The sequence below is a fragment of the Haliaeetus albicilla genome, chromosome 2, assembly GCF_947461875.1.
Source record: "Haliaeetus albicilla chromosome 2, bHalAlb1.1, whole genome shotgun sequence".
Lineage (NCBI taxonomy): Eukaryota > Metazoa > Chordata > Aves > Accipitriformes > Accipitridae > Haliaeetus > Haliaeetus albicilla.
The window spans coordinates 7492689-7519369 of record NC_091484.1 but is presented as its reverse complement, the minus strand read 5'-3'; the positions used below and the strand labels follow the sequence as shown (position 1 = coordinate 7519369).

Below are 26681 nucleotides of genomic sequence, written 5' to 3'. Positions count from 1 at the left end.
AACAAAGGAAAAATGAATATTGGAAGGCTGTATCTTTGGGGACATGTTAAAGCTTGATGGATTTGTTTGTTGTGTTACATCTGAATTGGATACAACTATAGATTTACAGTATAGAATGTGGGATGTTTTTTTAAAAGAGGTAGAGAATGAAATTTAATTTTCTCTTAAAAGCTACTGCTATGCAAAATATTTCTTGGCTTAGCAATCCTCTTTGCCCCTCCTCTGCCTCCCTTCAAGTTTCTAAAACTTTAGAAACATGGAGGCATGAGATAGCAGTTCTGGTGCCTTTTTTGGTGGAGAAACAAGGAGAACCAGAGCTTGGTGGGAGGCAAAAGGGAAGTCCTGACACGCAGTTATTAATGTGTGCTGTACTTGCTCAGCAACAACAGTCCTCTGCTGTTGCAGCCAGCCTGCTAAATGGATAGCAGTAGCAATTTTTTTTTGAGTGCTGCGTTTGTTCCAGTTCTGTTAAAGAAGCTGTCCATAAGTAACACATTTGCTACTGGTGTTTGGACTCTTCTATTTCTAAAACGCTATTTTGGTGTTTATGTATTAAACCGCTGCTGTGGTTGATAAGTTTGCAGCATGCTAGCCTTCACCTCAAGCTTCCTTAATTCTGTGGTCTTAACTTGCAGTGTAGAAATAGAGTTTTATTCTGATAACACAAAAACATCCTGACATTGGGACCTTTCTTTCTTTTCATGTTGCTTGAGGCCAGAAGTTTGGAGTTTTTCTGTTCAAAAAATAAGGGCTGGAAGAAACTTAACTCATGGTATTTAGGTAGATGACGCAACCCCAGAGTGAAATAGTTCAGTACTACACCATCCCAGTGGTACTCTGGTAGGTGAAGGTGGTTGATGGGGGATGAGAATGAGAGGGGGCAAGGCTGCTATAGAGCATTCAGAGCAAGCACGCGAGGAAGTACAGCAGAGAGGAGCCGTAGCTGCATCTTGAGGAACGATGTTGTGCGCACACGTAGTCATCCTGTTAGATTTGCATTTGATTGAAGGGGAATACGTCTTTTCACTGTGCAGGTCTGGAAGAATCTAAACTAAACTTTCTCCATGTGATCATGCTTACTACTACAGTCAGAGAAACTTCACACCTAGAAGCTGTATTCAATCAATTAAAATTCCAGTGCAGCCGCTTGCCCTTCACAAGTTTTGCAGTCTGTACTTCTTGGTAGCTACATCCCAGTGAGCTGCTCCACTCAGAGAAGCACTGTCATACTCAGGATTTATCACCTCCTCAAGAAAGTCTCCATCACCTAAAGGTCTGGCATGTAACCTGCTCCCGCCTCTCCTCAGAAGAAGCCAACATGGAAATGTGGCAAGGCGATGCCAGAGCTAACGCATTAGGCCAACAAGCCATGCCGACGTGAAAGCAAAGCACAGTTATGGGTTCGTATCTTCTGGCCTTCAGCGTTCCTTGGCACGCTGAGTTGGCAGTAATTGGTGCTAGGGAAAGTCTTTCCTAAAAGGCCATTTCTGGAATGAGGCTTGTTTGCCACCCATTGGAACAGATTTCAAACTTTCTCCTTCAGAGGGTGTACTGGTCTGGGATAAATATTTCCTGGACACACAGGCTGTCTTTCCACCAGAGCTGCCCTGTGAGACTGAATCCCAGGAAACACTGAAGTGCAATAAAGGAAAAGTAGTTTTGAAGTTCAGGTTAGGAAATTCTCTGTGTGGCTGTAAGGGACCCTTCAAACATGCTGCAGCACAACTGCTCTACTCATTAGGTAGGATATTGCAGGACAGGAGCCGAAGCCCACGCATTTCCTTGCGTACACGTTTAAGCCTTGGTGCAGCCAGGAGGAGTCTTTCACACAGCATCCACCCCCAGGTGTGGATGGTAATACATAAGGTTTTTGCAAAGCCCCTTTATAACCAAAAATTGTATTGGTGCCTTAAAAGTTGAGACAACTTTGAAAGGTGTGAAAAATGTTGGCTTCAAAATCCCGAACTGATACGATTGTGGCAGTCTTATTTCTATCAAGCCTTGTGCAGCCCCTTGTGGTACGTAGTATTCTTGTATTCATTACATTTCTAAAAGAGGAAATACAGGAACACGTAGCAAAACAGAAGGGTGAGACTTCTGACTGCGGTTAATTGCGACAAGTTGGTGACAGAGAGATCAAGGAAAATTCCACTTGCAGACAGACTTTTTTTCTCACTTTCATACGCTAACAGGGTTTTTCTGTTTTGCACTCTGTTCTTTCTAATTTTATCTGTTGTCACAGAAATTATCATTCCTGAGAATCTTTTCTACAAAATCCTAAATGCTTTTAGGGGTAGAGCAAAGCTGAAGTCTCTTCATCGTGCCGTAACTACCTGTATTGCTCAAAGTGACGCTGCTGGTGAATGACAACAATGGATAAAAACATAAGAGTCAACAGATCTGCAAAGGTATGTCTGTTTTTTTGAGAACAGCATATAAACAATTAAGAAAAAAGGGTCCTAGAGTAGGGTTTGATGGTTGAATTTAGCCTGATGCTTGGTGATGTTGGAAATGTTTGGTATTCTTGAGGTGGATGGAAGTCGTCTTATGATGCTTATGTACCTAATGTCTCCCTGCGCTTTTTGTTGCGACAAAACTATTAACTGGAAGAAATGTTGTCTTGGGGAGGACTCTGAATAAGGCAGAATTCCCAAATAACAAATAAAAAATATGTAACTTCGAGGTTCCACCTGTCTTACTGCTATCCTGTAGTAACATTAGAGACATGGTTATATTGTCTGAGACTTTCAGTGATAGTCCAGGTGACCTGTTGCATGATAGATAATTTCCCTACATTACACACAAAACAAAAGAAATTCTGAAGGACTATATTTGTTTCTTTTGAAAGACTGGAACTAATCTATAAGGTTTTTTACACTTTTTTTTTTTATTCATATTGTATCTAGTGTAATTTTATATATATACATAGAGAAAATAACCTGCTGTAGCTGTAAGAGTTAGAGAATGCTGAAGTCTTGATTCAAAGTCAGTGCCTTGATTGTCCTACTGTCTGCAAGTGTAATAAGCAGTGTAAGGGAATTATTATTTTCATCCAGGGTAATGATCTCAGTGTTTACTGTAAATAAACTGCGTCCTGGAAATCTGATACAAGATATAGTGGGGGAAAAAACCTTAGTATTAGCTCGATGAGTCACCCTTTTGCACTCAAAATTTTCTATTGAGGCATGGAAAGATGACTATTTTTCACATTAAGTCATCAGAAATTGATGCAGGACATTTTCAATTTCTATATAGAGAAGAGAGTTTCTATTTCTAGGTATGATATTTTCAGTTTTCTTAAATGGATTGCCAATAGCTAAATAAATGTAGTGGTAGCAAGTTGATTTCCCGTTCTGCTGTGAGATCTTTAGACACATCCATAGCATGCCCAGTCAAATTCAGCTGAGTAACAACTGAAGGTCAAATTTATTTCTGCTATATAATTTATGAACTGTTTATAAGGTTCCTACTACCCTGGCAGTACTGTTTATTACAGTATTTGAACGTTATACTTAATACAAAAATACCAAGGACGTGGTTTTTCTACCATCATCTGGACTTCTTGAAGCACCATGTGCCAACCATCAGTAGCTTTACTGTGACAGGTAACGCTTTGCAATTATCACTGTGCCACAATTATTCTACCTTCACAAGGAAAACCATTTCTGAAAATGAATTCAGTATAGGAGTGCAGCCAAAGAGATGATGTCACTTCTTTCTTGTTGCATATACACCTGCAGCATAGTCTGCGCAGGAAACATTGCACGTCTTGGTGCAATCTAAAACACAGTTACCATGACAGGCTGCGCTTGGGAAATAGTTCTCGTACTGTTTGATAACATTTTCTGTGCTGTTGCCAAAGAAAAAATAGGAGCGTTTTTTAAACACCCATTAAGCTGATCTGAAGTTTGTCTCTCCTTCCAAAATGCCCAGTTCACATATTCCCATCTTGTCCACAAACAAGTGCGTGGAGAACGACTCGAGATTTGTTTCTGTGAGCTCCTCTGCACCTGGGGATGCCTGCACCTACAGCCCCGTGGCTCCAGGGTGCCTGCTGTCACCGCCCAGTCTCCTTCTCAAACACTCTGGGAGCAAACAGTGGGTTTCCAAATAGCATTTGCCAGAGCTAATATATTGAGCAAGGAGTTACTTGAACAGCCAAGCAGAAATACTGGAGAGAACGATGAAGTCTCCATTTTCCTGGGCCTCAGACAGTAACTGTGGGGCTATTCTCAGGGATACGGTTGGGTGGAAGTGGACTCGATGCCCAGCTTTCCTTGGGAAATCTTAAGAGGTAAAACTTTAGTTCTGTCATGCACAAAATGGTCTTGACCCAGGGAATTTTCACCTCAAGTAATTTATTGCCAGTTAACACAAACTTTTAATCACTAGTTCGGGTGATTGCAAAAAAATAAACCATGAACAATTAAGCAAGCACTTAAGTAAACAACTTTCCTCCCCCTTCCTATTCTCAAGTTGTCTTATTTTTGTGGGGGGTACACTTAGTCCGCCCCAGTTCCTTCAAGGAGGTGACGGCAGCACAGGAGGTTGGGGGTGGGGGAAAAGCTCTCTGGCTGCCGCTGCTGTTCCTCTGTGATTATTGCCCCTTTTCCCCCACTTTTCTGTGCCTCTGTCCTTGCCCCAGCGTGGGACACCCACGGCCACAGCCCCTTGGGGGGGTCCCTGCCCCAGCGTGGTTCACCCAGGGTCTGTGGAGGGTGTCCCTGCCCCGGCATGGCAGGGATCCTGTCTGGGATTAATTCAAGAGAACATTTAATTGTATTTGAAAGTAGCTTCATGGCCACAAGTTGTGGCTTTGTTACTTGTATTTCTGGATCATTTCAAATGCTGGTAGCACCTGAAAAATTCCAGGGTAGTAAGTGAACGGCTGTTCTCTATCTTCTGCGTGGAGTGTTGAAACTAGTAAAACTGCTGGTTGAAGAGAAGAGAAGAGAAGAGAAGAGAAGAGAAGAGAAGAGAAGAGAAAAAAGAAAAACCCTGCAGGCATTCAAATGAACTGCTTTGTGCCAGGAATTCTTTCTCATTTGTACAACTGCATTAGCTGCTTGTCTGCTCCGAGTCCCAGCCCAAAGATGTAGATTTTGTTGAGAAAGCATTTTCAATTCAGCATTTCTATTCAAGACGCATTGCTTTTCTAGTTCCGTGATTGTGGGTTTGGGAGCGAGTGTCTAATTTCATCTTGAAGCTACTGTGGAAAGAGGAAGGAAAAGGCTTTTGCCAGAGAAAAGGCAGCATGTACAAAGGCAAAACCAGTAGAAGTTTGCAAACCCCAAGATGCTCACAAGTACAAAGCTGTAAAACCTGCGCGTTTGCATAAGTGTAACCTGGGCAGAGCTGGTGCTGAGCAAATAGCAACTATGAATAATGCTAAATAACACTGTTGTTAAATAATATTAAAGAATTTTTAAAAATAATCAAAGACACAAAACCCTTCAGCTGCAGTTAATGTTTAGCTTTCCTCCTCAGGTTTTCTAGCTCAGAAGAGTGAGATTATTTTGCAGGGATTTCTGTAACTACAAAGGAGATCAGTTTTCTAGAGACCTGAACATGAAAATTTCAAAGAGTATCAAACCACTTTTTAAGTACGAAAAAAAAAAATCAGGAGTAGAAAATGACGCTGCAAAAGGTGCAAAACCGCTTCAAAATCCAACCCTTGCTTTCTGGCTCAGCCCCGCTGCCCTGTGTTTTCCTAAGATGCAGTTGCAAAGCAGAAAAGGCATTTCCCCAGGGGTGTCTGCCGGAGGGACATCTGTGTGTCCTGCTCCAGGCCCTCATTAGCATCAGCAGCTGCAGGCCAATTGCACCGTGGAGATAATTTTGCTACGTAATTAGCTCCCTTCGTTCCCAATAGCTGTTCCCCTTTGGGGCTCCCCCTGAATACAGCAGGAGGGGTAAGGAGGCTGGGCGTTTGCTCTTCAGGCTTCCAGCCAGACCCTCCAGTGCTCTGCCTGATCCACTGGGCTGGGTGAGATCTCATCCTCCTCCTTAGGTGATGGAGTAACAGGGAAATAGGAGACAACAAAATGAAGGTCAATGTAAGTACTAGATTATTTTATTTCTGTTGCAGTTAATTTAATGGCTCCACTTATTTCATTTGTAGTGGAAGCGTATGTAGTGTAAAATCTGTATCTGGCAGAATCCCTTTTCAAAGCGTGCTGTTGATCTCATTTGCACATTATTAACAGAGCACACGGTCTTAATTTTTAAAATACAATCCAAGTTAAGCTGAAAAAAATGTGTTATCAAGAACAACAGTATGGTTAAGAAGGGTAAGGTTTTGTACCATCCATATGAGGCAATAGTATGCCTTATTAAAAAAGTTACCATGAATAACCCTGCCTGGCCATTAGGATACCCATTGCTTTACATATTTTCTTGGAAATAATGAGCTAAATGATTAACCCTTGAGCCATACATTATCTCGGAAAAGATTATGGGTTTTGCACTGATTACTAGAAAATTAGTAATGGAAATGTTTTAACAACTTGAGTCACTCTTTGATGAAGAAAATGTTGAGTAATTGCGAGTTATGTGAGCCTGGGAAAGCCTGCACTCTAGGATAACAATTGACCACGTCCTGCAGGGCTTTTTGCAGAAAGAACCGAAGCTCAAAAGAGGAAAGGAGTGGTGGCAGTGTTCATTTTTAGGAAATACTGCTCTGCTCTGGGAGGACAGGGGAATAAGTGGCTGGATCGAATCCGTTTTATAGTCATATGTTGATGTTTTGCCCAGACTTCCAGCACAGTGCGCATGCAGACACTTAGCATTAGCTTGCTTTGTGCTAAGCAGGATTTCGTTTTGGCTGTGAAACTAACTGAATCGTTCAGCCTGACATTACAGCTGATTTCTGGCAGCTGTGACTCTGGGCAGGGTCTGCCTGGTCACCATGTGCCCTGTGGTAATGATGGGGGACAGGCGATGTACAGCTGTCGCATGGGAGCAGTGATGCAGGCTGGTGATTAGGGCAGGTGAAAAATCATCCACTTTTTTTCCCCAGAAAAATACTCACATTTCGGATAAACGCAACTTTGTCCAAAAGGGTGGTCTTAAAAAAAGAATTAATGTTTTGGGGCAGATAACTGCAATGAGAGAGCTGGAGGAAGCAGCAGCCTTTGGGAGTTGTGGTGTTGCTGCTGATTCATTATGAATCGGAGAACACCCTGAGCCTCTGCCTTTTCGGTTGCTGTCACTTCTGCCACATCCAGGGAATCAGCAGAAACTCTGGCACAGGTCAGATGGGATGCAGGGAGAGCATCCCGTCACGCTTGTGCACCCAGGAGGAAGACTATGTAGCAGCCCCTGGAAATGAAAAATTTGTAATTTGCTCCTGGCAACCTCTCCTAGGAATTTTTTGCCTGTTCCCTGGGCAGGCAGAGGAAAGAGAGCAAGCACCCGGCTCTGATGAGTCTCTGTGAAGCATCTATCGCTTAGGAGGCAGAAGGAGAAAATTGTACTTGTCATTAAACCCATGTTTGGAAATAAACATTATAATGAAATACAATTAAGATACTAAAAGGTTTAGAAAAGTGAAAAAAGTAAATTAATTTGGTGCATATGGGAAAACATCTTTGGATGGTAGGAGGAACCAAAACCCAGAAATACATACATATTCAGTTTTTAAATATCAGTTTATTTTTCTGTTAACTTGGGCATGAGACCACACGTGCGAAAATGCTGTGAATGGGAATGAAATCCTGATCACACTGAAAACAGTGGGGGTTTTAACACAGCTAGAATTTGATTAACTGCATTTATGGAGAAAAGAGAGTTTGGAGAGAATTAACAGAACCAGCTTGTAATTCCCACCCCTACATCACTGACTAATGTGAAGCTGCACAACTTCCATCGATGTGATTCTGCCTGAAGTATAAAAACTGGTTGGTCTTTATTTTATCAAAAATCGATTTGACCATTCAGAAGTTAAAACCTGATGATTAGCACCTGGTTCCACCCTCAAAAAAAATCAATTAACCCTTTGAATAGGCAATAATAGCAAGTCCTGATATCCATACCTTGTTGAAACTTGTATAAAAAGATCTGAAACTTCTGTATAACCAGAACACTTATTTTCCAAACTATGCTAACAAAACAAAAAATACAGTAGAAGGATCTTCTGCAAGTCAGAGAAAACATCGCACATCAAGTGGGACGTGCAAACCCCGCACCTAGAAGGGAGGCACATGTATGTAGATGAAAGATCTGAGCATTTCAGGTAAATTCTTCTTTCTTCTGTGTATGTTGCCCATGTGAACTCTGCCTACAATTAACTGAATTGGGCAAAACTTAAATTGACTCAACTTGGTCTACTATTTAAAAGAGACTCCTCTGGGAAGCGTGTTCCCAGCTAACAGGGCAATGGAGAATGTTTATTTCTTCAGCTTTGTTCCGAGGTGGAGAGATTAACTGGAAACAGTTCTGTAAACATGTCAGAGGGTGTCATTGATGCATGCACGTAACTTTAGCAAACACAACCCACTGCCTTTAGCTGCATCTTTTCCTTCTCCTCAACTATTTTAAGTCCCATTTTCCTGCAGTAAAAGTGCTTACAATTTTTTTTATGTGCAAAATGCAGCTAAAAATATGTCTTCATCCACAAAAGAAACTCCTGTGATTAAAACTACCTTTTTTTAGATTATTTTAGTAAGTTTTTTTAAGAAGCAAGTTTAAGACAATAGATGAATTATTTTTTTTACTTTGAAATGCTGTGAAGTATTACAGTACCTACATATCATGTGAAATAGTATATAGTAGTGAGCTGGAGTTTCCAAATACAAACTGAGTGGGAAGGGGGAGGAGTAGAGAAATGATTTGGGGACACTTGCAGGGAAGATGCTCAATTTATCATTTGATAATTGTGAAGGATTTTTCTAGAAACATTCTCATATATTTTATGAGGGTGGGGTTTTTTTCCGTTGCATAGTACTGTAGGCTGAGGATAGGGACTGGGATAGGAGAGGGATCAGGAGATTTTTAGTAATAGTGGGGGTCTTTTACCTTAGCACAGATATTTATCGTGTATATCAAGCACAGATACCAGCCTATCTAAGTACTCCCATTTTGAGGTTATAGACTTTTATAATAAGAAATGTATAATTTTGTACAATTATCAGCTTTACCGACTCTTGCTTAAAATCTTCCCTCTCTTCATTAATAAACATGAGTTAACAGCCTTCATTCTGAAGACTCCCAAGGGCTGTTAGGTTTTATAGTGGGAGCATTGCTGGACGAGGATACACAAAGATGTAAAGTCCAATTTGTAGGGAGAGTTACCATCTTGACATCTGATCTACACTCCAGTAAAAGGAGACACTTCCTGCTACACAAGAACTTTTCTTCACACCTAAGTTAACTGAACCTGTGTTACCAGAGGTCTTGTACTGTACATCCATTCAGTATGGTTGGCTCAATATATGTGAGTAATTTGCATCGCTCTAACAAGGTCATGGACTCTGTGTAGGGGAGAACAATGTCTCAGGAAGAGGTTGCAGAGGATGCAACCTCTGTTTTCTAGGTCTGTGCTCTGTCATCGTCTTGTTAAAATCTCTCAGTGAGGGGAGAGCAACAGCACTGTCTGCTGAGGTGCTTTCTCATGGGACGATGAACTGGCTTTTAAGATGTTCTTTGCCTTAGGAGATTTTTTTTTCAGGGCTGCTGATGGGGAAGAAGCAGCAAATGTCCAAGAAGGAAAAACACTTTGATCTCATCTGTGTTGTGTTAGTACTTATTACATGTTGGTTATTGTAAGGACACATTAACGAGATCGCCTAAAATAACAAAGAACTATACACAGCTGGCCCTAGATGGCATTTTGTGGATGATAGTGTTAGACAGCCAGTTTCCGCTCCTCTGGTAATGAAAAAATGCAGATCCCATTGGCCCCAAAGCACAGCCTCCTCCTAGCTAAGCATCCTGTAAGGTCTCTGCGATCCTGGGAATGCAGTAGTGTTTATAGTTAATGGCAGGTCAGAGATGCTTCTGCTTACATGATAGAAAGGGGCTGCCACAGTGATTCTTCACATATGTCCTAGACAGCTGAAAGTGTAGATAGGGCCCCATTTCTGACAAATAGCCCCACATTAGATGAGCCAGAGCCACATAACTGGAGATGGCTACGGTCTACCAAGTCTATCTGTGATGTTGGATCAAGCGCTCACCTGCCATAAACCTCCTGTAACTTTTGTCTATACAATTGTGGTCACACTAACAGTAGGAGCAAAATCAGTTGGCTGGGATGAGTTCTCTTAAAAGTGTCTCAAAAAATGAGAGATCTGGAATTTCTTAACGTGAGCAGATGGAGCCTGTAGGACGCGGAGCTGGCTGTGGGCTGGATGCTGGTAAGGGACAGGGCACAGATGGGAGAGTGGTGGTTCCTTACCCAACCTTGCAGTGCTTTGGTCTACTCAGCGTGGCCATACTCTCCTCATGGGACTATTGCTAGGAGTTTAATTTCAGTGGAACATGGATATAACCAATCTAGCTTTCATAACTGACCCAGCTCAGTGGCTCCAGCAGGTTTTTTCTAGTGCCATGGATTCAGTACCTCTTCAAAATCTACTAGAAAATCAGCTAACCTATAGCAAGCTCTTTGCTGTCAGAACTACAGCACTTTCCAGTACCAAAGCTAGCTAGTTCAATGCTTGCTTGTATGTATATCCTATAAAATAGCTAAACACATCAGCACCTGTGATACTAGGCGTTGCTGTGAGTTTAATAGTTTGTTTTACCAGTATTAGACTGATCTTCAACATTTGCTTCAGCATTCTGGGCTAATATTTGTTGAATCCACAGCTGGGACTCCTAAAAACTAATGGAGCTTATATGAACAGTATTGCCTACATTCCTTGGGAGATAACACTGCATAAAAGAAATGCCTCACAGTCTCTTCCACACCTGGTGCAGTCGGGTCCTGAGAAGCTGGGTGAGCAACCAGAATCCTTGGAAAGGAAACAAGAAATAAAGGGGACTTACTAGACCTGTAAATAAATAGAGGAGCAAAGGAGAACACAGAACAAAATAGAAAGGCAGACATGTCAAACATGTTGTTTTTACACCTTGTGAAAATGTTCCTTCTTCCGTGTTTTTGTGGAGATTAGAATTCAGCAGAAATTAGTTACTTCAGTGGTGTGGTGCTGCTCGTATTGGTTTTTCAATGTACTGCTGCAACTTTCTGCCAGGCTGTGGGTGCTGAAATTACACAGAAGAGTCTGTTCAGGGAAGATGTTGGTGGTTGGGTTTTTTTTTGTCTTAGTGGTTTAGATTTTTTTTTTCTTTTTTCATCCTCATATCGCACTGCAACAAGAGGCTGTCTTTTGAAAGAGTTTTGCCTAGGACCTACCTTCCTGTAGTTTGCTAGTTACAAATACTAATATACTCTGTTACACTTGTTTCTACCTCTTATAAATTCCTTCAGAGACTAGTTCCAAGTCAAAAGGATAAGAATTCTTCATTGAAATACCTTCCTAAGTTTCTCTACCCTTTTTAAAATGCACTGAAAAATATCACCAAGGGCTGCAAGCCAGTTAGATCACTAATGCCTTTCACTGTCACCTGGAATTGCATCTGTACCAGTGGCTAGCCTGTTATGCCAGTGATGGGCTGGTACTCCTGACAGAAAATAATGAAAAATTGAATTACACTGCTGTGCACTTATGCAATACTGAAACTGAGAGTGGATGGAAAAGATTTGCTCTCCAACTCCATAGTACTGACCGTGTGCCCTGAAACTTGAAATTTAATTTAGCGCTGCCTCAGATAGAAGAAACTTTGCTTTTCTGTCTTTTTTTTCTTTTTCCCACTCCCCCCTCCTGTTTGAGAGCTCCACTGACCTGCAGAGGTCTGATAATCTTCCAGTTCATTCATGTTCTATAGTCTTGGAGGTTGGGGCCCGTCTCCAGGACTTCTCTATTTAAGGTCTTAAATTTTTCAGTTCCATCCCTAAGGATGGCATATTAGGTGATCTATGAACAGATTTGTTGTTCTAGCTAGGTCAGGTTTCCCAAAGTGTTCTATGATTTTTATTATTTTTTTTTTAATCCCCTGCTTGGCTTGCAATTGAGATGATTTCAAAGGTGCCTGGGTATTTGTGTTGACCACAGGGGTGAGGCCACATGCCCTAATTTGAGCTCTACAAATTGGAGACCACCTTTCACAATTTGAACCACTGTGTTCAGCTTTGAATTGGTATCTCGCTGTGGGCTACTTGCCCTTGGATGTTTGCACAGCTTTATTGGCAAAACCAAAGGAATGTGTGCTATGCTTCAAGCGTGGAGACCCCTCTGTTGAAAAGGTTTGTGACTTTTGTGGTGTAAGCTTAAAATTTAACTTTTTATTTAGTGGGGGGTGCCCCTGAATATACTCATCTGACTTTGCCAAATGAAGTGTTGGTCAGCTGAGTTTTGACAGCCTTTCTGTGGAATAGCTTGGCTGTTGAATGGAGCATAGACCTCCCTGTAGCTTTCACTGACCTGGCTGTTCTCATGGTTCACTCGTTTTGCAGCAAAGCAGACCTAGCAATGTTTAGGAAAAGAGATGAGAGAATAGTTGGAATAATTTATCCTGCCAATACATGCCGCAGTCATGTTTAAATGTTGCTGAGCGGGAGGATTATCTCCTCGCTCTGCATAACTTAGGTTGTAGTCTACAGTTACTATTTGCAGAAATTCTCACTGATGTCTATGGGCCAAATCCTGACCTAGTGAAAATCATCATATTTACTCTAAAACAAATGAGATTTGAAAATAGATTTAGAATTAGGCCCAACAATGTGTTTAGCATGGTATTTCCACAAGAAAGACTTACGCTGGGAAATGTCAACATTTAGGTGCCTTTTAAAACCATACTGCGAACCAACGTTTCCTCTTATTTGTGTTGGTGCAACTAGGAAGGACAGTCTTGTTGTCTAATGCACTGGGCAGGGGCTCAGTTCCTGAGTTCAGGCTTCCTGGCTCTGCCACCAATTTCCTGCATGTGCCTGGATAAGGCTCTTCACATTTCAGTTGCCTGTTTGCAAAAGGGGAAGAGTGTCCCTCTGCCCATCCTCTTCAGGCTGAAGAAGAGGGTCTGTCTTTCAGTGTGTCTGTACAGCATCCAACAACAAGGGGTCAAATGTTAAGTGTTGCTGATGAATAATAGGAAAAGTTGCCTGGTTTCTTCTTTCTTTTTTTTTTTTCTTAACAATTGCAATAATGCATGAAGCCCAAGCCCACCCCAGGCTGCACTCTGTGGTGGGATTCCTGGAGGACTGACTTCAACACAGGTGGTTCAGCGCATTTGGCATTGTCCAAATAGAAAGTGGACTCCAATGTTCAAGGCAAGAAGACTGTCTTAACCAGGCTAGGACATAAGGTAAATGGGACTGTTGTCCATCTCTGGCAGCTGCTGATGGACAAGCCCACGTATCATAAAAAGGCCATTGTTCATGGCCACCCTGATGAAGAAATGTGTGCTGCTAACAACAGGCCATTTTCATCAGCTGAGCTGACAAATTGGTTTTCTTCTGCTGCAACTTCAAGCCAGCTGTTGCTTTTCAGCAAATGCTCTGGACAAAAATAAAAGGCATCACGTTTCCTATTTGGGTACTATCTCTTTGGACATTACTTGCACTTTCTGATAAGAAACTAATGCTGAAACACAGCCAGTGTCCCACTGACTGGGAAGCAGTCAGTGTCATTTTAAAGCTCAAACCAAATAGTATCTTCTACTGAAAAACACTATGTCCACAGCTCGCTCTACCCTTTGCACAAAAGCCTCGAGTGAATAAAGCTACCTGCTGCTACTACTTTCCATTCTTTTAACTGTCATCTTGTAATGAGTAAGCAAATGCCCTAAATAAATACACTAAAAAAAAAAAATGTGGTGACCTACACACTCATGATTGCCAGAAATTTGTAGGCTTCAGCTGAGACAGGTAGGGCTGCGCTGTGGTGAAGAAGCTGGGAAATATGAATTTTTGCTATCTCACAGATTTCCTGTGAACTCGGGAAAGTTGCTTACTCTATTCCTCCTTGGTTTCCGGTCTAAAAAAAACTACAGTAAGAGCACTCTAAGAAGATGCTGCAAGATATACTGGAGACGACAGTATTCAGATACAGGTGACATCTGTGTGATGGAGAGTAACACAGATGCTGTTTCAGGTGTGCTTACCTGAAGATAAGCTCACGAATGCACTGACCTTCTGTGAAGACTTAGCAGACAGCAGAGCTATTTGCTTGGTGTCACTGTGTGCACAATTACATTTTTCCCTGAGCTTATGTGTCCCATAAATCTTAGCCTGGGATGCTCTGAATCAGTAGGATCCAACTCTCCACACTGGGGTGGACATGGACACAGGTAGCTGGAGTCTGGTCTTCACAAGCACTGCAACCCACTGCTGCTCTTCAGCAGTATTTCTGCCACCGGTGTTACCACTTGGCACTTATTAACCCCCTTAGTGTTGACATTACTGAGAAGTCTGTCTTCATAAGGCTCCGAGAAAAGAAAAAGTTTAAAGGAAAATCAGCAAGGTTGGGGTTTGGTTTTGTTGTTGTTTTTTTTTCCCTCCAGGTAAGCAATAATTAGCCTTCTTCATATGCAGTTGAAGTCCTTGGATAAATTGGGTAGCAGGCAGGAAAGCATGAGTTTTATTTTTGGATGGTTGATGCATTTTCTCTGCAGCTTCAGACAATTCGCAGAATGCCAATGGGGAAAACCACCTATTTTTCATATAGGGATGTTCATATGTAATAAGTCTAAGTAGTGGATGTTAGCAGTGCTCTTCAAGAGCATCAGGGGAAAAGGTGATGAGGAAATACATTGCAGTATTATTATTACCTATTTCTTTACTGTACCGAACATAGCAGACACAGGCTGCAAACATTTAACACTCTGAAACCAATGCTCTGAGAAATGTTGTTTAATATGAAAAGGGGTGGACTTGAATTAAATTGAAATTAAGGTGGAGATAAACACCAAACCGGAAACTAATTAACACTTGTTAGTGTAACTGTGCAATGCCGGTGTTTTTCCTCTCTCCAGAATACCTTGGCGAAGGCGCTATATGACAACAAGTCAGAGTGCTCCGATGAGCTGGCCTTCCGCAAAGGAGACATCCTGACAGTTCTGGACCAAAACGTCATTGGCAGCGAGGGCTGGTGGAAATGCTCCCTCCATGGCAGGCAGGGCCTGGCCCCTGCTAATCGCCTCCAGCTCCTTGCCGCCTCTCAGGCTGTCCTGCTGCCTCCTTCCACCCGGAGCAACTCTGCGGAGTCACCAGCAGGCCAACAAAACATCTACCAGGTTCCCTCCGTCCCCAAGCCTACTGTGTCGTCGTCTACCTATGAGAAGATGGAGGGGTGGGTTAAATCTCCAGCTAAGGTTTCTACCCTACCTGCCCAAGGAATGTATCGGGTACCAGCCTTGGCTGCACAGCTGCTCAGTGAAAGGACCCAAAGCTCAACAAACCAGGTAAGAATATGAACAGCCATAACAGTAACTAACGTTGTTATTAAAACAGTCATTGGGAGTGGGAAAATAAGAAAGGCTATTGGCCTGAGCACTTCAGTGGAATTTGCAGCAAAGCCATTCTAATAAATGGTGTTTAGGAAACTGCCATCAATTCTACTACAATTTATAGCATTATGTGAGAAATGCTGCTCTGGGCGACAGATGAGAGTCTCTATATTCTGTAGTCCCTCACTTTTTTTGACAGTTTAAAGCAGCTGTAAAATAGGGCAGGAAGTAAAAGAATATACCATTTGTTTGGAAGAATCTAGAAATGGTTTACAAACCTACCCCAAAGTTAAAATAACAAGACACAGAACTTGCTCCTCTGATGGTCTAGAGCATGCATCCATCCAGAGTCCTCGGCATATCTGGGGTCTTTGCATCCATCTGCACGGGAACATAGTTTGTAATTAAAAAACAAACAAACAAACGAATCACCCTTTGCTGTGTGATTGCTGCCTTTGGTCTAGTTTCTACTATTTCCAGTGTCTCAGCAAGCTCAGAGTGCTGCTACCTTTCTCTTCTGCTACTCGAGGTTGTCACTACACTTGCACAAACCAGCAGCACCTACTTTAGACATGCTGGAGGGCACAGGGTTTGGTTGTGTGGTCTGAACCAATTTCTCTCCCAGCCTGTTTTTGCTGCTGCTGAAACAGTGACCAGGGTGTAGGGGATGAGAGCAGCCGCCAGTCCCTCCAGTTAAGGAGGAGAATTGCAAACCAGGTTTTCCAGGGTTTCATTACAGCTGCCTGGCCTGGCGTCTTCTTTCTCCCTGCTCTTTGTGTTTGGCATTCAAATGAAACATGTACGTGGAACTCATAATTTGACTAGATGTTGCATCAAATGTCTTAACATCAAAAACTTGTGCTTTCTGCAGTATAAAATGAATGGGGAATCTTTTATAATGAAAGGTAAATAGAGCGGGTGGGGAGGGAGCTGAAGTGCAAGTTTTTGTTCAGTCTCATGAGCTATTCAGCCCTGGGTGGCTCTTTGTTCCATTTATGAAATTCATGTTAGAAATGTTAATTTAAAACAGAAAAGGAAAGAAATTCAGCCCTGAACTGTATAGCCTTTTAGGCAGATTTAATGATCATTTGATTTATGGGAATCGGTCAGCTTTCATCCCATTGTGCCAAAAGGACAGTTACAGAAACCAAAGTGCTGGTTCCTTCTGTGTGGCAAATGGGTGCTGGAAAATGGACAAGTTGGTGCATCTCTGGTGACTGAAACCTAATTTTCAGCACTGCAGCTGCACATTCAGCCTTTGTGTACAGTTACCATAACTGCAAGCTCAAACTGAGTAATAGCTACGAAAGACCGTTTTGCACTTGCTGTGATCTGTTGTCTCCACATTCCTAACCCTAAAGAAGGCATTTGCAAATTGAATGCGAGATTGATAGAAATTTTCTGTGTTGTGCCAGCAAATCAGGCTGAGAATGTCATCTATTATTCTTTATCTGAATGAATGGCCCAACAGAAGAGCTTCTTGGCTATTCCGGTCTCTCTGTCATTTTGTGAGTTTATATATCTAAGCTTGTTTAAGAGAGGAAATAAAAGAAAAAAAAAGTCCTAGCCTGTTTTTATTATTTAGAAGTTCAGATTTGCCTGCACTGCCTCCTGCACAACATCACAGCTGTTACTACACCAACTGTACCGCGGTGGTCACAAGCCATACACAGATGCATGCGGAGGCTCAGGGGTGAACAGCCTGGGTGAGTGCAGAACAAACTGTAGCGCTCCAGAATGCCCTGTGTAGATCCTATGGGACAACTGGCAAAGTTCCTGGCATACTCAGCTGTCCTCTGAGCAGCTGGGTTAAGCCACTCTAAGTCTTTGAGGGAGCTGATTGAAAGCAATAAACCAAAACTAAATCCCTCAAAATCTGTGTGCTTTCACCCTGTTAGAAAAGCCTTGTCACTTCTGCTTAATACACAGGGCACCTCCTTGCTTTACTGTGACTGAAAGTACTTTAAAAAATAGTACGAAGTGATATTCGGCGAGTTTTGGTTTTGCTGTATGCTGAGTAAGATTTGTCCATCTGAAAACAGACCTGGGCTAAGGATGGCTTTCTTGATACCACTTATCTTTTACCCTTTCTACTCAGGAAAGTCTCTTCTTTTCTGCCTCTGTTTGCAAGCAAGATGGGCTCATATCGCAGAGCACTAAGGGGATTTGTGTTCATTCCTCGTTCCCTTTCTTCAGATGAGAGCTAAGAGCTTTTGCAAAGATGAAGCAAGCAGTTGTAAAGCTGGAGTCTTGTTCCTCTACCATATTTCCCCTAAATTTAGTCACTACAACGATCACTTACCTGATGGAGAATGCTACCTCCAATTTTAAATAATTTATTGTAACGTGGTGGTGTTTCTGTGGGTCAATAGTTTACAATACTCCATTTATAACCAGCTGTGGAGAGCCCGGCTAAACCCATGCTAACTGAGCAAAACTCCATGTTTTGGGGGTTGTTGTTAAAAAAAGTCCTTTCCCAACATTCATACTTTGGCATCTTAATTAATTGTCCCACAGATCTGGTCATAGCTGTTAAAATGATGTTTAAAGCAAACAGGAGAACTAGTCTGCAATTGACCTAAATAATGTAATTCCCATATCAAGTCTTCTCTGTTTATGGAACTGGACAGGACATCAAGGTAACTATGTTTACCCTTACCAAATGAGTCAGTCTTTTATAACTACTGAATAATGCATCTCAGCCTGTACCTTCTTGCTGCTCTTACTCCCCAAAAATAAGGCTTGACCTAATGGCTCTGTGAGACTGGAGAAGTAGAAATTCCCCCCTTTCTTTTTTTAGTGGTTCTGCTTTTGGACAGTATAAAGATTTAAGTGATAACTGAAGCTGGATTTTCTGCAAATCTTTTCCTTCCCTTGGTTGGTAAGGCAGGTTGATTTATATGTGCCATTTCTGATCTTATCTGAAATAAAGCAGAAATGCTATCAAAGGAGAATTATGGGGAAAAAATACCATGCCTGCTTGTAAGGTCAGTTCCTGTCTATCACCATCAATGAAAAGCTGAAAGGTTTTTAATTACTTAAGAGTGATTACTTTAACAGTGGCCTATTCAACTGAGTTTTCAAAGATGTCCTGAGTTTACTGCTCACTGCAGCTTTCTCATTACTGTGTTTTTTTCCTCCCTAAAAGCACCTGCTTACTCTCCCAAGAGCATGCCGGGCTTCAGTCCCAAATATCAGGAGTGAGGTGTATGATGTTCCATCCACACAGCGCCGGGAGTCCTTACTCACGCAGGTGAGTCCTGCCATGGTCCCCCCATGCAGTTGGGACCCTGTAGGACCTCAGAATAGATTTTAAGGTAAATTCTAGGTTTTCCCTGTTTGCTTATTGTAAAATTTGGCAGAAAACCATATATTTTTAGGGAAGTTCAAGACCTAAAGCAGTTTTCTTTTGAATTTGTTAGACATTCAGAGAAATGTGTCTTAAATTTGGTACGTTTCTAATAAATGTTTTCAGTTTTACTATTAATGAGTTCCAGAGAAAAGATGAATTCTCAGTATCAAGTGTCAGCCACTCTGCCTTGGTTTATCCATTGGAAAATTTGCTTTGTCTGTGTGTCATTTGATCAGGAAGATTTCAAGATGTTTCTAGAAGAGTCACTAGTGCATGTTCAAAAAGAAACTAAATGTCACCTACCCCACCCACCTACTGGGCAACAAAATGCAAGGGATTAGATCATGTAACCATGACCCATTCAGGGTAAGGGCAACACATGATTGCATCTACGGCTGAAGTGTCCTGTTACACGATCTTGCTCTTGATACCATCCTTTCCTGGGGAGCGTGAATGTCACCACGTTTCCTCTACATCTCACTGCAGCCTGTGCAGGTCACCAGGGTGGGACAGATGCCAGGCCCCAGCCCCATCCCGTCACCTACCACGCGTAGGTGTGTGTGGGACTGGAGCACGTCCACAGAGCCTCCCTGAGCACCTTACGCTCCCTGGCAGCACCTAGCAGCACGGGGTTGAGCCCACTCTAATTCACTTATTATCAAGTTATCCACAAACTTCTTTGTGTCGCCCACTTTGTGTAAGTGGGGTGATCCCTGCTCAGACCCAAAGCCAGGTGGGTAGGGGGCGGCTGCCTCGCACCACCAAGTGCCCACTGCCCTCACGTGCAGCCCTGCGGGAAGGCGCTCCAGCAGCTCTCTGTCAGGTTGAGTTTGACCCACGCCGCCCAAACTAGGAGCGACGCAGTATATGACCCAAAAGCCTTTGATACCACCGAAGTCTTCAGTGGGCTCTAAAAAGGATTAAAGTCAACCTGGTTTTTTTCCTTTTGACCAGAGGAGTGCCACTCCGCCCACCACACGAAAGGGCTCTGTGCTGGTCAGATCCACCGAGTGTTTCCAGGAAGAGCAGAAGCAGCTTTACAACATCCCATCCAGCCCAGAAAAGGCAGGAGCTGTTATCCAGAAAGACTCACTAGTGGGCAATGTAAGTAAGGTTTTTTGGACACAAGAGAATAATCTCTCATTATTATGAGGTTGGGCATGTGTGCTGAACCTCCCTCAAGGTGATCACGGGGACGAGACCAGCGCATCTTCGGTGCAGTACTTTGTCCTTCATATTAAAGAGACAAGTACTACCCCGCTCCTGGATAGTCAGGGTACCTGCCAGGACTATGACTACCACTGGGTTTGTATTAGCTTTTTAGACTGCAGGCAACAGGATCTCTTGCCTTAACTTCTTTTTATGACAGCATGAAAAGCAGACTCAATACCCTACATTCTTGAATGTCTGTTTGTAATATTTAAGCAGATAGGAACTAACTGTCCCCGTTCCATGCAGCACTTCCCTGTGCCTTTTTTGGGAGTGGAGCACTCCTGGCTTTAGGGGCCAGGGGGGTGGTCAGGCTTCCCATCTCTTCCCCACTGTTTGACAAGTACCATCCTTGAAGAAAGGGCTGATCTCAAATATCACAACAAAGAAAATGCCTTGATGGAAACTCTTAATTCGTTGAGTGCCAAATATTTCAGGTTTCCTGAACGGTTTTAGGATCCAAGAGAATTTTGACATGCTCCTTAGCAGACATGCCTAGGGCTGAGGTGCAGGATCTTGGGGCAGACCATCCCAGCACAGGAAATCTGAGGCTTCCTGTTTTTGTGGATTTAAAGAGAAGTGCTGTAGGTTCACAGCTGCCCCACGACTGGAGAAACCAGTCTTGCACAAAGCCTGTTCAGCAGTGACAGTAGGACTGGCGCTACCCAGAACTGGGGTGCTGGCATATGAGCAGTCGCTCATTGAAGCTGGCATTCCTGAGATCTTCATGGCTGTTAGCAGTTGTACTGACAAGCTGCAACAGCCTGGGAGCAGATTTCCTTGCAGAGACACAGTTTATCGTTGTTTCCAAAATCAAATTTTCTTAGAATTCTTTGTTCGTGGGCAATTTGGAAAATTCTGGCTTTGGTCTGAAACACCCTTGTCTGGGCTCCCCTTCTCACGCACATTTTCTGCAACCAGGGAAGTCTGACCTGGCCAGTTGTTTTTAAAATTTTTATTACATAACAGTACCTTCAGTTGTTTCTTGCTGCTGCACACTCCTATAGTTCCTTGCACTCCCTCATGCTTGTGCTTTATGCTTGTAAAGCATCCAAGTACAATCTCTCCCAAAGTGCCTATTAGTATTAGTCTGGATTTTCTTATGCAAGAAGTGCTCCTGCATTTGCATTTTCCAGCTTAGGCTTCAGCTGTACACACATGTATTTTTAAGGCATTGGGCAAGATCTGTAGCTATCTTAGCAAACCTGTATCAAGTAAAAATTTAAACTCATTGCAGTTATTTGAGAGTAGTCAGCGGTGTCTGTTGGTGATTTATTTTTTTGTCATGGTATGCATATGAATGGGGGTGGGGATACCAGAAAAATCAAGTGTTTTCTTATGCAGAGGCTACTGAAGTCTTACCTCCTTCATTCTGTACAACTGAGTATTTAACATTGCCTACTAATAAACTGGCATTTCACTTGTAGCCATTCCAGAAAACTGAGTTTCCCACCCCAAAGGAGCCAGGGAACAGCCTACAGAATTTCACTGACTGAGAACACTGCTGTACAATTTAATCACCTGTGCTCAAAATATTTTAACCTTCATATGTGCAGCTTGTGCATTTCAGAAAGAAAATTCAAATTTATGGGCTGGCCTTTTTGCAATGCAGTTCCATTGACATTACTGGAGTTGCATGCATTTACATGCTCTGAGAATTCAGTTTTGTTTCTCTTTTTTTGTTTAAAAACATGGTTTATGAATCCTGTGTGCTCTGTTGCAGTTATATGACATCCCTCCCAAAAGAGAATCTGATGTTTCAGAAAATGAATCTCAGAAAAAGTGCTGGGGCCATTACAATACCTTGCCAAATCCTCGAAAGTCAGAATGGATTTATGATATTCCAGTATCACCTGAAAAAACAGGATTAAAACAAAACCCTTCTGGCCATTCATTAGAGAACCACGTGCTGTACGATATACCACCAGCTAGGTACAAGGCGCTAACAACAAGTACTGAAGCCAAAGTTGTAAATCCACAATTATATGATATTCCACCAACACAACGGAAATTAACATTTCCAGATATCCATCTTTATGATGTTCCATCCTCACGGGATGTGCTTCTTTTGCCACAAAACGGTAACTGTGATGTACCCCCAAGTCTCCTGGCTCCAAAGGCTGAGAATCAGATCTCTGAAGAGAATGTTTATGATATTCCAAAAGGTTTGCCCACTGCTGTGCAGTCCAAGAAAGAGACGGAAAAACACAGTGATAGTTCTGGAGACCAAGCATACAGTGGTCCTCCACAGCTCTCAAGAGATGTCAAATTAGAACAAGACAGATTATCTGTTTCTAGTGTGGATAGCAGAAGCAGTACACTCTCTACATCCTCAAACTCTTCTGCTGAGTCTTTTTCTATGTCAACATCAGAAGAGCCTGCCAAAGAAATTAAACTGGACCTTGAAGTAGCCATAGAGACAGTGACTAGACTGCAGCACAGTGTATCCAGCTCGGTTGCAAGTTTAATGATCTTTGTGAGTAGTAAATGGAGATTACAAGAACACCTAGAGAAAAGCATTGAAGAAATCCATAGGGCAATCGATCACATAAAAGTATCACTGGGCGAATTCTTGGCCTTTGCTCAACTTGTGAAGGTAAATGCCTCTTACCTCACTGATAACAACCTTCAGACCAGAATTAAAAAACAGCTGGAAATTCTTATGAACTCATTCAAAATTTTGACAGAAACAAGAGAAGCTCTAAACAACTGCAACTGGTCACTAGAGGCTTTGGTCCTCAGGAAACCTCAGAACAACCCAGATGATCTTGATCGCTTTGTTATGGTAGCCCGCACGATTCCAGATGATATCAAGAGGTTCGTATCCATCATCATTGCTAATGGAAAGCTCCTCTTCAGAAAGAATGAGAAGGAACAAGAAATGAAGCAATCAAAAGTGAACACAGAATACAAAATGGCAAAACAAATCACAGTGCCAAGAAGAGTAGAAATAGATTCGCTGCAAAGAAATACTCCTGATAAACCCAACCAAAGTCAGGTCTCTCCTGAGAAACCAAAAGAAGATGCTACTGAGGACTGTGATTATGTTCAGTTACAGGTTCGTATAACTGGATTTTACCATCTATGTTCTTGATCATTTGCGGATATTAAGCTAATAGCACTATTTTATCTTTGCACTAGTGCCAAATTCAGTTTGCACTACTTCCTGTTTTCCAGACTTCACGTGAATTCAGGATTTTGTTAGTCCTAGATGGCACATGTAGACTTATCAGCAATTTTAAGTAATAAAGAGAACTGGCATTTGAGAATTTACCCAGGCAGCCAGCACTGAGAAAAAAATTTTAGCTTGCCTGTTTAAATTAATTTGAGAAACTGCTTTTAGCTGGGGGTTAGCAACTTGTTTCTTCTGACTAGTAGTTCTCTTCTTGCCAGTACATTTTGTTTGTTTGACTCTGATACAACTATACAAGAAATGTTAACTTTCTAACTTGAGATATATTGGGAAGCATGCTTTCATACAAAATTTTGATTTCACAAATTAAACTCTTACTGTGAATTATAAAATTTGTTAGAATAATTTTGGCTGTTTGTTAGAATCATTCTCCTTAGACTTACTGAAATGTCTACTAAGAATATAACTCTCTTGTTTTCATAAAGAAATGCTGGCTTGTCCTTAGAATTTAAGAAATGTTATGTTTTGTTGATGTTGGTTTCAGTCTTAGATCTTGCAGGATCACACACTAAATTTTTAGTAGGAAAAAAACTACAGTTGTTTCTAATAAATGTACTATTGCTGTCCGTAGTAACATGAAGGCTGCATAGCAAGGAGTTGTTTACCCCTGAAATAAGAGGAAAAACACATTTATATTTAAATATTTTATGTAAACCATTTCAACTTTGCTTTCATTTTGATTTGTAACAGGCGCAGAAAATCATTTCAGGTAAAGAAGTAGCAAAGAAAAGTACGGATTCAAAACCAAAGGTATTTCTGATTTTGAAAACTCTTACTTATGAGGACTTCTAGTTCCTGGTTTCCATGCTTGCTAAAATTCAGAATAATTTGCATTTGGACACACATGTCTATGTATAGAGATCTGTTTGTTTTGTCATAGTTTGTTTTACCAGAACTAGTTCTTAGAATTACTGCTGAAAGCCCATGCAAAACATCTATTTTCCTCAAATGTAAAAAACCACTCTAGTTTAAAGTCATACTATTTATTTACTTGCCTTTGTGTATCATTTGGGATAAGGCTGGGAGAGTTAGTACTTCAAAATATCTTGTCATGCACTGGTAAAAGGATTGACTCTCTTGTTAATTGTACGGTTTTAATCATTCATAACCCTCATGAAGTCAGCACCATTACAGATCGAGTCTGAATGTTTTGTACTGTCTGAAAGCTTGAAGTCCAGACTGTATAAAGGATGGTGTTTAGCTACAGCACTTTGTGTGCTACCCATTATTAAAATCACATTCAGTGGAATTTGTTTAGGGAAAAAAGGCAATTGGGAGAAAATACCACTCTGAAGTCCAGTACTTTATGGAAGGAGAAATGATTGTAAAAGACGCCTGGGCTGGGGCAAGTTGGAGACTATTAACTCACAAAACTTCCTGTAAGTGAAGAAACGTGAAGAATATAGGGTAGAGCAAATAAAGAAACAATCAGTGTGCCACCAACCTGAGTCTATTTTTTTTTTTAACCTTTTTCCAGGTTTTGCCATCTGCAAAAAAGACTGTAAATCAAAGCAAGCAGGACTCTGCAAAGAAAATCGCTCTCCCAGAACACTGTAAGCTGTGTTTCAATGCACTTCACAAGGCAATTGGTGTATTTACTAATAGTCTGAGCAACAACCAGCCACCTGAAGTCTTTATATCCCACAGCAAATTGATCATTATGGTGGGACAAAAGTTAGTGGATTCTCTCTGCCAGGAAACTCAAGAAAAAGATGCTCGGAGCGATGTTCTCCACAGCAGCAGCCGGTTTTGCAGCCTCTTGAAGAATCTGGCTCTCGCCACCAAAAATGCTGCAATACAATATCCAAATGAAGATGCTGTGAGGGAACTTCAGGATCAAACCGAGGAGCTGTCTAAGTACACACAGCAGTTTAGAGCAATGATGGAATGAAAGACACTTTGCTGTTTTTACAAATTCTCCATTGTTGTTGCTCCTTTGGCATGTGGCAGCCAAGGGGTGCAAAAGCAGCTCAGAGACGCCAACTTTCAGTCACCTCTAAGAACTCATGCCGGGCAGTTCCCTGGGTGCTGGTGCACTTTTAGCAGGTGAAGATCCACACAACAGCATATGCAGAAGAGGATCTGTAGAATTAAATCTGTACCTCTCCGTTGTTCAGATCCTGCCTGGAAATGTCATCATCTTAGTGGCTGAGCAGGAATGTTTGCTGTGTATTAGAGCCAAATTACTTTATTATCTGGCTGATTTCTTATTTTTTAATTTCTATATAGGTCAGATAAGTATAGTTTCCTTTTTTTTTTTTTTTTATTTCGGTAGGTAAAGTCGCTCTTTAAATTTTGCTGTACAATGTTCTGTAACTTATGATATCCCATCATCAATTGTTTCCTGAGGACTTTACTCAAAATCTGTAATTACAATTTTTTTTTTAAACAGCTGCAAAGCTAACTTTTGTTTTTAATATATAACTGCGATAAATATATTATGGGACAAAATCTGGCAGGTACTATATGTAGTCTAGATGTTAATGGGAAATGCTTCACCCTGTATCTGAGCACAGAGGAAAACTGACTTGGAGGAGTCCTGCCTCCTGATAAATCCACGGGGAGCAGCACGTCTCAGTCATCCTCTGTCGCATCCTGAAGCCGTTCAGAGCATTGCTCCAAGTGAAACAGTTTTAGTCACCGAATGTGCAGAGGCTTTGGACAAGCTCTTCCTACAAACTGGAAAGGTGACGTTATTTCTTGCTGGGCACCCGGAGCACCCGTGCTGGCGAGGCTGCCCAGGGCTTCTCAGAGCGGCCCTTACTCTCTTGGTCTGTAGCTCGTTAACTTTATCCCCACGTTTGCTGGATCTGCAATACAACGATGAAGGCCCTGTAACCACACAAGTAGATCGTTTGTACGCCCGTGTTATCTGTATTTTTCCTAATTAATTTATTTTAAAGTTTTCACCTGAAATTTCAAAGCCTGGCCTTTCTTGGCAATGTTGTACCTCTGTCTTTGCCCTGAAAATGGACAATTTTGTGAGTAGTTAGAGCTAATTTGCACTGCAACAGTGCACACGCTTTAGTGGTCTGTGGAAAAACCAGCTCCCTCGTCTTCCTCTCGGTTTTATTTTCACTTGGCAGTCACCATGTTTTACACCGTTATTTAAACGTCGACATTTGTAAATATTACTGTTCGCACGGTTAAGTGCAGTAACCGCATTTCACGTTGGCTTTGTATGTTTTGTATTAAACTCGCTCCCAGCGTTTCGGAGTGCTTGTAACCTGCCGTCGCCCCCTCCTGCCTCAACTGCCCGGGCTGAGGGCGGGAAGGGCGAGAGGCGTCTTCTCAGCGGGAGGTAGCCCCCGGCCCAACTCGGGAACACCTCATTTGGCCACAAATCCCCCAAAGTGGGTGCCCCGTGGGGGGGGGTTCCTCACAAAAAAAAGGAAATTTTCTTGCGGCCGTGGCGGGGCC

General features: G+C 42.0%; 1 protein-coding gene across 2 annotated transcripts; it reads left to right on the top strand.

Annotated features, from left to right (window-relative positions):
- The first annotated feature begins 93 nt into the window (after positions 1-93).
- Positions 94-26425, top strand: CASS4 (Cas scaffold protein family member 4). Of its 2 annotated transcripts, none has more exons than XM_009925250.2 (7): positions 94-2408; positions 15034-15462; positions 18656-18760; positions 19814-19963; positions 21792-23126; positions 23952-24011; positions 24739-26425. In XM_009925250.2, the coding sequence occupies exons 1-7, from the start codon at positions 2364-2366 to the stop codon at positions 25150-25152; spliced, it is 2538 nt and encodes an 845-aa protein (XP_009923552.2). In that variant the 5' UTR covers positions 94-2363; the 3' UTR covers positions 25153-26425. The 2 variants fall into 2 exon arrangements, with proteins under 2 accessions (XP_009923552.2, XP_069660781.1); XM_069804680.1 differs by lacking the exon at positions 94-2408 and adding an exon at positions 5821-6056.
- The last annotated feature ends 256 nt before the right edge of the window (positions 26426-26681 follow it).

Bases quoted from the DNA above. Each gene is read 5' to 3' on its own strand.
- CASS4 (XM_009925250.2), top strand. From the start codon at position 2,364: ATGACAACAATGGATAAAAACATAAGAGTCAACAGATCTGCAAAG. The intron at 15,463-18,655 runs GTAAGAATATGA...CCTCCCTAAAAG, and splicing joins CCCAAAGCTCAACAAACCAG to CACCTGCTTACTCTCCCAAG. The intron at 23,127-23,951 runs GTTCGTATAACT...GATTTGTAACAG, and splicing joins GTGATTATGTTCAGTTACAG to GCGCAGAAAATCATTTCAGG.